This window comes from Apodemus sylvaticus, chromosome 22 (assembly GCF_947179515.1).
Source record: "Apodemus sylvaticus chromosome 22, mApoSyl1.1, whole genome shotgun sequence".
Lineage (NCBI taxonomy): Eukaryota > Metazoa > Chordata > Mammalia > Rodentia > Muridae > Apodemus > Apodemus sylvaticus.
In genome coordinates this window covers 58,486,151-58,499,274 of record NC_067493.1, presented here as the reverse complement: position 1 = coordinate 58,499,274, position 13,124 = coordinate 58,486,151, and the positions used below count along the sequence as shown (strand labels likewise).

The following is a 13,124-nucleotide window of genomic DNA, read 5'->3' as shown; positions in this document are numbered from 1 at the left end:
GCTGTCCTGGGTTTTTTTGTTACTATAAGAAGTTTCAGATTGCTTTTCAATTTCTGTAGAGAACTGTATTGGAATTTTGATGGTGATTGCATTCAATTTGTGCTTTTGGTAGGATCCTGATATTCACAATCTTAATCCTACCAATCCATGAGTGTGAGAGGTTCCCCATCTTTTGTTTCTCCAGAGTCTGGAAGTGGGGTCGCTGGGGTTGGGGATTTAGCTCAGTGGTAGAGTGTTTGCCTAGCAAGTGCAAGGCCCTGGGTTCGGTCCTCAGCTCGGGGGATGGGGAGGACAAAATAACAGAATCTGGAAGTTTTTCACTTCCTTAGATTTATTCTAAGATTTTCAGTTTTTTTTATTAATTTATTACTATTATTTTCATGATAGAGTTTCCTCTGTGTAGCTCTGGCTATCCTGGAACTTGCTCTGTAGATCAGGCTGACCTCAAATTCAGAGATTCCCCTACTTCTACCTCCTGAGTGCTGGGATTAAAGGTGTGTGCCACCACCACCCAGCAAGCTTTTATTTTTAGGACTATTATGTATGGGATTATTTCCCTGGTTTATTTCTCAGTTATGTCTGGCATTTGTATGTATATAAAACTTTGTGTACTAATGTATGGTTGGCTTCGGAGAAAGTTTTTTTGCAATGGAACCTCCCAGGCATCACGAATAAGATCCTTGGAAGTGTTTTTGATTTGGTCTTGCCTTTATGGTGTTTGGATCTGGTTTTCTTGGGGCCACTTCCAGTTAATCTGCAAATCAGGTGTCAGACATGGTCCTGCTCAGCAAGGGATTAAGTTCAGCCAGCCTAGGAGTAAATTCCAGGCTTAGAAGATTGCTACTGTCAATCTTTACAAGTTTGCAGGGCCTCACCTGGTTCTGTAGGTGGTCTTGAGTAGCAGAAGTGGGCTTACTCTATAAGAAGTGGGCGGTATAGGATGCCACACTATCCTCAAGTGAGGGTGAGGGAAGGGGTGGCAAGATGGGATCCTCATCTAGGATCAGGACACTGTATGATCCCAGTATCTTGGTGTGTGGGGTAGTAGACTGGCTCTGGGGGTTTGGGTCAGACTCCATTTGGTAGGTAGGTGACTGATGGAGTAAGTCTGGGGGTACCTACAAGGTCAGACTCCATGCCTCTGGTGAGTAGGATGAATTGATAGGCAAGGCAAGTAGACAGGCCAAATGGATCTGGAGTCAGACTCTACCTCTGTGTCAGGGTAGCACAGTGGGTGGGGTGACTGGTTAGGCAAACAGGTAGATGAGTGGAATGGGTTTGCCCATTTCCTTTTTCCCCCTCTTGGGCCTGAGTGTAGGCTTAAATTTTTCGTTTATTTTTTTTTTTGAGACAGGGTTTGTCTGTGTTGCCCTGGCTGTCCTCAAACTCAAAATCCTCCTGCCTCCCAAGTGCTGGGATTAAAGGCGTGCACTACCACTGCCTAGTTATTAGAAAGGTTATTAGGATTCAGGGAGAAATGGACCTGTTTATAAATTGTTCTTTGGAGCAAATCCAGTCTGTGTTGTCAGGAAATCAATAGTTCAGTTCACAGGAACCAACAGCAGCAGCTGGATCCACTCACAAACACTTCACGAATATACCAGCAGTCTGGTTCAGTAGTGTCGGACTAGCAGAGACAGGCCTCTGCTGAATCAGCACAAGTCAGCTATGGCCAGCAGGGAAGCCAGAAGTTCTTTGCTGCGCTTCTCTCAATGAAAGGATCAGTGAAAACTAGAGACCAAGAAGCATTGCAAAGCTTGGCTATGCAAGCCCGTCACTATCTGTTAGGTCCTGTTTATACTTTTCCTCCAAACATCACGGGTCTTGCCTCACCATGTGAGTCTGTCTACTCCATGAGTCTGCATCAGCTGACATCACTGCCAATCAGCGCGAGTCCACAGAAGCAGAAAGAATCTACCAGAACACTACCATAGTTTTTTGGTATGCTTCTTTCTATGAAGTTATGACAAGTGGAACTCAGCAACTCAATGTAAGGTGAATCCTTCACAAATCCTTTCCTGTACCTGCCTTAGCAAAACATCTCTTCACTGGTGTCTCTGCTTCATGTTTCCCCTAACGAAATACTATCCAACAGACACAACTGACTTTCCAAAGAAACCAAAGTTTGGGTCTGTACAGGATCAGGCATCTGGTGATGGTAGCGGACACACCAGAAGAGGTGGAGACTGTGGGGCCAGCTAGTCCTGCATGAGGCTGGGTGTTAGCTGAAATCGAAGGAAGAGGTGTGAGGGATGATTTTGCTTGATAGCTCTAAGCAGAAATCATTGTTTTTCCAGTATCATAATGGAAGGTGTCCATGAAAGACTTTGGGGTCACCTGATTATCTAGGGTAGAAGGGGAACTATGCTCATAAGGACATTTCTACTTCCTAGCGCAGTCCTGTTGCCAGGTAGCTTAAAGAGGATGACCTTGGCCATGACTTTGGTGCCAACATTGTTCCTTATATTAACAAGACAGAACAAGAAGGGTGTAGAAAGGTTATTTATTAGCCTTTGCTTAAGTAGGGCATCTTGTCCTTTTAAAATCCTATTCAAGTACAAATGCTCATGTTTACAAAGTATTTACAATTTCAGTCCTGTTTCTTACATTTAAAAAAAAAAAAAAAGCACAACAGCTATCTGATTGAAAAATAAAAGCAACTGCCAAAAATGAACACTCTGCTTCTCACACTTCCTTTTGTGTCCCACCAAACACATGACATGGGCACACTGAAGGCTGCCACAACAGTAAGAAGGATGGAGAAAGGTGTGTTGTTTACCAAGGAGCCCATGGACCTACAGGGAACAGGTACTGCTGGGTACCAGGTACCCCCAAAGCTCTTTCCCTCATCACAGGACACACCAAGACAAAATAATGGGGTTTTTGCTTATGAGACCACATACAGGACCTTTTCTGTTTTTTCAACCCCTGCTACTTAATCCCCAAGTTTCACATTAAGAGCTCAAAAGTGAGTTCTGGGTGGCATCAGGATGGGATGTATTGTCACATTCCTGCCCACACAGGACAGACATGATGGCACACAACACAACTACCTCTGTCTTCCAGGCTGCAGTGCTGACATGACAGCATAGGCCATAAAACAGGCTTCAGCACAGATGTGGAACCATGGACCCTCCACTCTGGCATAGTCAGCTTGCTATGTCCATTAATGCCACATGTCACCTTGTAGTAGTAAGACTAGTAAACACAGAGGACTCAGCTTCATTTAACTAACCCTTTTCCCTTCAACTGCAATGGCATAACAGTTCAGTCAGTCATGACTGAACTTGGTAAAGAGCTGCCAGGGTATGGTGGACCAAATGATGCCTTCCTAGGCAAATGCTAGGCTCTCCAGACTAAGCCTAGACCAGGAAAAAAGTAAGGGAACGTAATCTTGGTTTCAGCTCCACCAGGCTACCTCATCTGTCATATACAGCACTTGAGACCCACACTAGCTTGTCACAAGAACACTGTAAAGGATCCACTGAGGTGCCTAGTAAAGTGTGTCTATACACAAACTTACTATACAGAGATGGTATCAGCCCCAGAGCTTCATTCAAATCAAAACTAATGTTCACTGGGGCAAGATGGGTGCCTGTAACATAAGCTATGCTGAGAAGGGTATACGCACTTTAAGAGAGAGGACCAGAGTGAAGGCTCTGGAAAGAGACTTGAATCTCTCCTGCTGAAGGACTACAATGCATGTGCTGAACAATGGTAGGATATGTAGCCCTACCAAGTACTGAGCTCTGCACAGCCTAAACATGGACTGCCACTGTGACATACACACAGGACAAAGTCAAACAACTGTGTAGCCACCCTACAGGTGGCAGCTGCCAGGGCAGCTTTAGCACAGTACCAACCAGTTTGTATCCTACTGGCATGGAGGTTTGGTGGGTGTCTTCAACCTCACAGCAGGAACTCTCATTTGCAACTTTGGCTGCTGGCTCGGACTGTCAGAGCTGGCTGGAAGCTGTGCTGGGCTTGGGCCACCAGGAGTCTGCAGTGATGCTGAAGCTGTAGTCACCACCTGCTGCTGAATGAGCTTCTGCTGCACCACCTGGGCTGTTGCAGTCACTGTTGGGATCATCTGTACTTGTTGCCCTGCTGCTGTTGCCTGTGTGAGTGTCACTGTCTGTGGAGACGCCTAAGCCAAGATCAGAAAGCACACATTACCACAGAGCAACCCCGGAAAGCCTACTGCTCTAGCAGGGAACCACTGCATACACCCCATGGTCTCAGAAAAATGGCAAAGGATTTGGGTCAGGGTAACATTATTTGGTTTCTTCAAGTCAACTGTAGGAAGCTTAAAGTGAAAATGTCAGCATTTAAAACAAATGCTGCATCATAAGTAAAAACTGGGCTCTGGGTCACAAAGGGGTGTCGTCACTTGCCACCTTGCTTCCGCCAGGATCCCATGCTGCTGAGCAGGCCTACACTCCCCAGAAACTGTAATCCTACCTTGTGGGACATGCCAAAGGTGCCTGCTGAGAGCAGGTTCAGGCACAAGCCAAGTCCTTAAGCTCAGTGGTCCTGCTCTGGAAAGCATGGACCCTGAAATTCCCTAGTCATTTTCCCTGAAAGCTCATCTTTTTGTGAGCATTAATTGTGAAAACCAAAAGCAATTCTCTAGTCACTGCTTCTGAAGGATGAAAACCACAACTTACCAACAAATTGTGACACTCCCCCCTGCTTCGACCCAGGTCTCTCTGCACAGCCTACCTGCTGAGAAGCCGATGCAACTTGCTGTATGCTGGCCACAGGTGTTTGTTGCTGCACAACTTGAGGAAGTTTTGCAACCTTTGACAAAACAAGGCAATCATAGGATTCAAATACATGCATAAACATCTGTTTTTAAGCAAACATAAATAGCAGGTAATACGGAGAAATGATCTCAAGTATGCCCACCAGGATCCTAGGAATGTGAAGAGCAACTGAGTCACCTTCATAAACAACCCATAACAACTCAAGAGGATTCTAGTTTCATATTTTAACTTCTAAAATCTCTTTTAGTAAATGTGACTTCAAGTTTGAACTGCAACACTAACAGGTTATGGACAGGCAGCACTATATCTTAGCCAAGCAAGCTAAGTGGACCAGGAGGCCTCTCACCAGGATAGGTACTGAGACTTCCAAGTCTTTTCATCCATCATAATCAAGAGCTAATGTATATAAAACAAAACTTTCAACCCCGTGTTCACTTCCTGAAGTCTCTTGCTATTGCCAAAATTCACTTTTTTTCCCTCTGATGCAAAAACAAGAGGTTTATTTTCCAGCACATCAGGGTCAACCCTTAATCAGCAAAATTTACTTTTTAAAAGCTGAAACTGAAGCTCAGTAATGAAACTTCTCACGATGCCATAGGTTGAATTCTCAGAATCAGTAAAGCTATAAAACTTACCCATACAGACTCTGGTGGCACCTGTAACCTCCAGCACTCACTCTGGGAGCTGGGCAGGAGGATGGTGAGTTTGAGGTCAACATGGGGCTATATAAGTATGTTCAAGACTAGCCTGAGCAAATGAAACCATCTTCTGTATGCAAACATTTATACAAATTAATACTTTTAAAAATATGTAACAGCTTTAGCTGAAGATAGGTGTAAACACATGGAAAGTAGTCTCCCTCCGTGTGTGTATGTATACACAAATCTGACCTAACTGGGAAGTCTCTGTCCTGATAAGACCCTGAAAATAACAAGTATTTACAGTGACATCTGCACAGAGTTGCAACAGTACCATGCTTACCTGGATCTGAGTCTGCACCTGCTGAGTCCCAGCCAGTTTCTGGGCCTGAGAGATGGGTGTGGTCAGAAACTGGGTTTTAAGGGTTGGCTGGGTAGCATAAGCGACCTTCTGCTGTGGGCCCTGAGTAATCTGTTGGGTGGTCAGCTGAAAAAAAAAAAAAAAGAAACAGCAGAGGCTCAGACAGGTGAAGAGTCTTAGCAACTGCCAAGGGCCTGGACCATCCCAAGATCCTGGCATTGCAATACATTTCTGCCATTGGGTTGATACCTATGGAAGTAAGTCATTACATACAGGAAGCAATGTCTCCTGCCTGAAACCACAGTCTCAGTGGAAAAATCCATACCTGGTGTCTAGCTTGAGCCCACTCACTCTACCATCATCAGTTACATAAGCACCTCCCCACCTTAAAGCCCATACCTTGTGAGGACTGTAGCCCAACACAGCCCTATTACTCTGGACCCTCCTCCACAGCACAAAGCTGCACTGAAGTGAAACTTCAGACAAATCATACCTTCTGTTGGACAGTAGCCTGGCCCTGGGCAACTTGTGGCTGGATGGCCTTCTGCTGCTGGACAGCTGCCTGCTGCTTGAGCTTCAGCAGTTGTTGGACATGTACGGGTTGGGCCACAACAGTCTGCCCTACAACAACACCAAGCCAGTTTAGGCAGGTCCTGGCAAGGGCTCCCTGCTTATACAGAAGATTAAGTTCTAAGCAGGCTCTAAGTATACATTGTGTTTCTATTTCATAGATGATGAAACGTGGAAAATGTCAGAATGTTAATGGTTAAAACCAAGGGCCAAAAATTGGGACTTGGAAACCTAAGAGAATTTACACTCAGCTATAGAACAGTATGTGTAAAGCCAGTGTTAGGACAAAGCAAGGCAGTGACCATCCACCAGAAAAACCTCCCTGTGTACCACATGGCCACCTGGGAAAGGCATGCAGCAAGAGGAGGCTGCAGGAAGGTACCTGCTGTTTTTTGTGGCTGTCCAATTGCCACGCTGATCCCTGCAACGTTCATAGGCAGGGTCGTGACCCCTGGCGAGGAGACCACAGCCGCTGGGACAGATACCACCGGAGGCTTTGCCAAGGCCACCTGAGCAGGCTGGGGTGTCTGAGTTTGCATCTGCCCTTGTGCCTGCAGCTGAGAAGTAGGGACTCGGGTCTAAACAGTGGAAATATAACAGGAGAATCCAGAGAAATTCAGACATTGTGTGTCTTTTCTTTCCTACTTTTTAGAAAACATCTTTTGACCAGAAGTCAAGAAAATTTACAAAGATGGACTAAGTGGAAAATCTAAAATCACGAGGCCAGCCCAGGGATCTCTACTTGCTAGTAACAGATACATGGGGACAGAATCTGTACAAGATCTTTGGGTTGTCAGCCCTGCTGCCATGTTCTCATGTCCTAAGAGATTCAAACACATCTCTCACCAGTCACATGCCACTTACTCTCCATCCACTCCCTTCTCTCCAAAGATTACTGTGACAACCACCCAAGGCTACCTGATCCTACAACTTTTCCACACTGCTATCAAGTGCTTTTCTCCTTAAATTACATTCTACAAAAGGACTATGGAAATGAGTGAATTTTTGTATATAGAGAGATTATCCAAATAAACACATGAACAAAATCTAAGAAAATAAAAGCTACCCACAATCTTAAAGTGCCCACACACAGGAAACTGAAAATGACAATCTAAGACTGTGGCCTAATTACTACAATCTTCAGCCTTCTAGGCCTCTCTTCCACCTGTGCAAAAATGCTGTAGTAGAATGAGTCACTTGTATTTTGTAGCCTCTTCCCTTTACAACAGTCACTTTTTAAGTCCTTGAGGAAAGGTTAACCTTCACTGTCAATCTGACTGGATTTAAAACTGTCCAGGAGACAACCCTCTAGGAAAGACTGTGCTGAAAGACAGGCCCTGAATATGGACTGGGAGCCCAGACTGAGCCTGATGAGCTGACGTCAGCATTTGTCTCTGCTCCCCTGCTCTTTCTTACACTGCCACAACTCCCCACCATTATCAGGTATTTTATCACATCAAGGAGGAAAGGAACTAATCCAGTTGCTAACCCACCTTTTGCATGTCTCTGGATTACAGCCCCTCTATTTTAATAGGAAATAAGAGCACTGTTGTATTAATGAGCATGCGAGACTGTGGCCTAATTACTACAATCTTCTCTGCAACAGCTAATTAAGCTTCTGTCTACTAGCTGTTACCACTCTCCTGATGTGCAGTTTTGTAAACACAAGCACAACAGTCTTCTTTTTGAAATAAGTCATCCTCAGACTTACTCTTTGGTGGAAGGGCCTCTCACAAGGACACACAGAGCAGGGCCCAAGTACCTGGGACCAAGGCCCTATTCTCAAGCTACAGCTGCCAAGTATAGGATCTGAGCAAGTAATTAGCCCATGTGCCACAGTTCCTTCATTTGTAAAAGGTAGCTCAATACAAAATACCCAGGGACTGGTGCAGAGCTCCTAGGGCAGCACTGGATGGGCAAGCCCTCTAAGGAGTACCCATCATTCGCTGCTGTGAAACAGAAGATTCCAAGCACACTGATCACAGCATGTGCATCTCCCCAGACACCACTATCTTGCTACATTCCTTCTTTTAGACCTTCAAAGGCTCTCTCCCAGGTGATCACTAGTGAACTGGCCACGGAACCTGTGTGCCTGTGACAAACACACACTGTAGTCCGGTACTCTGGCCATACTGGCATTGCCCTTTCCCTGGCAAAGAACAGGACAGCTAGTGTGCTGTGCCTCTTGCTGTTCACTTGCTCTAGCACAACCTGCCACAAATCTTTAGCAAGTAAAGGTGCATGCTGTGTAATCCTAGCACTTTGAGTTTAGTCTCTATAACTCTTGTAACGATGGAAGAAAACCGACTCTACAGAGTTTCCAACCTAGATACATGTCTCCCCACCAAACTAAATAATAAAAACAAAAAAGCTTTGGGGAAATGCAGAGATGGTACTTATGTGAACTAGAACTTACAAGCCGAGCCACCTGGAGGTTGGCCACTGTGGTGCCTGTGAGCAAAGCTCCAGGCCGTGGGGCTGTGACTGTGGTGAGCTGAGGACTTTGCTGTTGCTGTGGGGGCTGTGGAGTCTGCACTTGCACTTGCGCTGGTTGCTGTGGGGGACCTGGCTGGGCCTGCGGTGGTGGGGGCTGTGGTGGCAGCTGCATCTTCTGTTTCTGCATCTTGATGATGTGTTCCTGAAATCCAAATAAGACATGCCCTCTACATGAGCTAACCATAAACCACCCTCCACTTCTACTGAGATATCAGGTACATTAGCTGATATGCAGATAAACCATTTGCACTGCCACATGGGCACTGAATGAAAATCAGAGCTTCACTGAAAAAACTAGGAATAGCAACTCTGACCGATCACTAAGTTCAAACCAAGTTTTCCAGGTTCTTACTTCTCACAACCAGTCTAAATGAATAGTTAATGACTTTGTAACTAAACTCCATCAAAAGTGCAATAAGCCCTATGACTTTCAAAGAAGTGCAAACATCAAGGTAACAAGATAATGAATGAGCTGGGTAAGATTGCAATTCTAGCACAATAGAAGTAGAAGAAAAAGACCAACACCAGCTACATGATACCACCAGACTCAAAAACAAAAAGTTACCAAGAACATTGTCAAAAAACATTATTACCCTCCCACCCCCAAATATATGAGTTGTTCCTAACAGATCTCTCTGGATATATAAGAGATGACAATAGCTTTGAAACTGAATTAGAAGAATGGGTGAAGAATAAAGGAATAAGAGAGTGAGCAGGACTCCTGGCAGCTGCTATAGGTGGGAAATGCTAACTGGAGTAGTCTCAGTGACAGTTATAGCTATCATACAATCTGTCTCTGCTGGCCTTAGAGACCTGAGAACAATTACTATGGTTTACTGGAAGAAAAAGGCTAGACAGGGCTGTCTAATTCAGCAGCTACAGCCTTGGGAGGCTATGGGGAGCTCTGAAAACATAACTGCTGAACAAGGAGCTGGATGTCATAGTTTGCAGCATTTCAAATGATTTAAGACTTTGTAACATTTCAAATAATTTAAGACATGTGCGTAGTAGCCACACATAGCTGGGTAGCTCCCAACAGAGATGCCTGATCATAACTTCTCAAAAGGAACAAGGTTAAAATGGTCATAAACACACTCAAGAGCTCCCAATAGAATGAGGACGGACATAGTCGAAAAAGAAACACAGGGCAACTGATGCATCTCTGGGTTCTTCTCAAGCCTCACAGTGGTGGCTGCACCTCAGCTCTAGTGTGTCAAGCCTCTGACCAGCAGCTCAAAAGATCATGCCCAGCAGTCAGTAGGAATCACCAGAAAAAGTTCATGTTCACTCTGTATTTTTTTGGTTTCTTTTGATGCTGCATACTCGTGATTCTGCATTTGTGGCAAGGATATAGCATTACCTTCTACAGGAAACACATTAGCACAAAAGACTGCGAGATAATAGCAGACTGGCAAAACTAGGAACATCAATGTTTAAACAAGCAACAAAGAGAAGTACACTGTGACCTAGCTGCTCCTGAAGAGGAGCACTGAGGAGTGTCTTTGCACTATCCTCCAAGAATGGTTCACATTTTAGTCTTCTGGAAAATGAGCTGTGGCAGTACACTGCATAGGATTCAAGATGCACTTTCAGCATGAAACTAAGGTTTCCTAATGCTTTTTAGAAACATGACACATGCTTACTGGATAGAAAGCTGTTTAAATACAAGAAAGCAGGCTCTCTACCTAAAGGTAATGCTGGATTTTTGCAAAATAGGTTCTGAATGGAAGAAAGGCTAGGTATGTATGATGTACAATAAAGGATGTATTTACCGGTGCTAGCTTGCCCACAGCTTTGATCTGTGCAGGAGACTGGGCCTGGCTCTGGAGCTGTGGAACTTGCACCTGAGAAGTCTGCTGCTGCTGCTGCTGTTGTTGCTGCTGCTGCTGCTGCTGCTGCTGTTGCTGTTGCTGCTGTTGCTGTTGCTGCTGCTGCTGCCTAAGAAGCTGGAAATGAGCAGCAGGGGTGATGGTTTTTCCAGGTAGCTGAACCCCTGTGGCTGTGAAGAGATTGGCTTGTTAGATCATCCAAATTCTTCTGGAGAATAATTGCAAACAAGCTCTGATATTGGCTCAGGGAAACACTAAGCCCCTTTACCTTGAGACACTTGGGTTACTAAGGAGCGGGTTGGGGTCTGCACTGGAGTCAGGTTGGTAGTGACCACAGCTGAGGCAGTCACGGAAGTAACTGCTCGAACACCTTGAGTTGTTGTCATGGACACCAGGTCAGTGGTGGCAGTAGCTGGGGAACCAACTGCTCTTTGCTGAGTGTGGACTACCTGAGCAGGAGCAGAACCTCCAGACGTCTAGAAAAATAACATAGGAATGTTATTATAGCTGCCCACTGTAAGGCAAGATGTATGTTTCCCTCCAGAAGTCCATAGTTTCAATGGCTTGTTACATGCAAAGTGAATTCAGGCGGGCATGGTGGTGCATGCCTTTAATCCCAGCAGTTGGGAGGCAGAGGAATATAAAACAACAAAAAAGTGTGAATTGTTTGTCAAGATTAATTTTTAGTGTACAGCTCTCCAACTGTTCTGGTGTCATCTGGTGAGGATAGTCCTTTCCTTTCTGGCTTCCCTTGGCATGCTTGGCAAACCCATTGGTTATACACAAGCATGTGTATCAACATAGTTCTGTACCCTCCCTAACTCCATCTATCTGAGAAATATCATCTTCCTAACATAAGTATTCTCTAAACTGCAGAGGGACACAGCATGCTGATGTAAGTGCATTAGATCTTTGAGATGTCACTTCTTATATAAGAGACTGGCTGCTTTTCAGGCTTGGTATCAGAGAACCAAGTGTATTGCAGTATGTTTTGACTGTAAGCTATGAAAAGACAGGTGGCTGACACTAGGAAAACTTTCTGACCACATGTCCTTCCACTTTACCTAGGGGGATCATCTTCCCACGGCCAACGTATACCTTGATGTTTGTGATGGCTCTCCTGCCTAGCTGCCTTCACCCTGGGCACTGGGTTGCTTGCTCTTCTCATATGGCACTGAGCCCCACTCAAGCACAGTGCTCTACTAGAGCACCCACATCACATCTGCTTCCCACTAATAAGAGTGAGGCACAGGTAAGGGCACCTGGACCCAGGGGGCTGGCTGCAGTTTTTTTTTTTAATTAATTAATTAATTAATTAATTAATTTTTGTTTTTTTTCAAGACGGGTTTTTCTTTTTTCTTTTTTTTTAAATTTATCACATCTTGTCTACTTATTATTTATCAAGCGGGTATAGAGACAAGCCCATCAGAGGACAAGGTGGGGGGTTCGGTTAGTTCTTTCCTTTTTCTTTTTTTTTAATTTATTGATATATTTTACATTTCAAATAATTTCCCCTTTTCTGGACCCCCACTCCCCAAAAGTCCCATCAGTCCCCTTCCCTCCCCCTGTTTTCCCACCCAACCCTTCCCACTTCCCTGTTCTGATTTTGTTCTATACTGCTTCACTGAGTCTTTCCAGAACAAGGGGCCACTCCTCCGTTCTTCTTGTACCTCATTTGATGTGTGGATTATGTTTTGGGTATTCCAGTTTTCTAGGTTAATATCCACTTATTAGTGAGTGCATACCATGATTCATCTTTTGAGTCTGGGTTACCTCACTTAGTATGATGTTCTCCAGCTCCATCCATTTGCCTAAGAATTTCATGAATTCATTGTTTCTAATGGCTGAATAGTACTCCATTGTGTATATATACCACATTTTTTGCATCCACTCTTCTGTTGAGGGATACCTGGGTTCTTTCCAACTTCTGGCAATTATAAATAGGGCTGCTATGAACATATGGATCGGCAGGATCAATATAGTTAAAATGGCCATTTTGCCAAAAGCAATATACAGATTCAATGCAATACCCATCAAAATCCCAACTCAATTCTTCACAGAGTTAGAAAGAGCAATTATAAAATTCATCTGGAATAACAAAAAACCCAGGATAGCTAAAACTATTCTCAGCAACAAAAGAAATTCTGGGGGAATCAGTATCCCTGACCTCAAGCAATACTACAGAGCAATAGTGTTAAAAACTGCATGGTACTGGTACAGTGACAGGCAGGCAGATCAATGGAACAGGATTGAAGATCCAGAAATGAACCCACACACCTATGTCCACTTGATCCTCGACAAAGGGGCTGAAAACATCCAATGGAAAAAAGATAGCCTTTTCAACAAATGGTGCTGGTTCAACTGGAGGGCAGCATGCAGAAGAATGCGAATTGATCCATCCTTGTCTCCTTGTACTAAGCTCAAATCCAAATGGATCAAGGACCTCCACATAAAGCCAGATACT

General features: G+C 44.5%; 1 protein-coding gene across 12 annotated transcripts in view; it reads right to left on the bottom strand.

Moving 5' to 3' along the window:
- Positions 1-2,489: 2,489 nt before the first annotated feature.
- Ep400 (E1A binding protein p400) overlaps positions 2,490-13,124 on the bottom strand; it is a 111,035-nt gene continuing 100,400 nt past the window's right edge. For 10 of the 12 annotated variants that reach the window (XM_052167662.1, XM_052167654.1, XM_052167653.1 and 7 more), the window contains 8 exons: positions 10,929-11,136; positions 10,604-10,830; positions 8,752-8,973; positions 6,718-6,913; positions 6,259-6,386; positions 5,748-5,891; positions 4,723-4,800; positions 2,490-4,147 (listed from right to left, as the gene is read on the bottom strand). In XM_052167662.1, the coding sequence (XP_052023622.1) occupies positions 3,875-4,147; positions 4,723-4,800; positions 5,748-5,891; positions 6,259-6,386; positions 6,718-6,913; positions 8,752-8,973; positions 10,604-10,830; positions 10,929-11,136 (1,476 nt within the window). In that variant the 3' untranslated portion in view covers positions 2,490-3,874. Of the gene's footprint in view, positions 4,148-4,722; positions 4,801-5,747; positions 5,892-6,258; positions 6,387-6,717; positions 6,914-8,751; positions 8,974-10,603; positions 10,831-10,928; positions 11,137-13,124 lie in introns of those variants that run through there. The other 2 variants (XM_052167655.1, XR_007974987.1) reach the window with 2 other exon arrangements.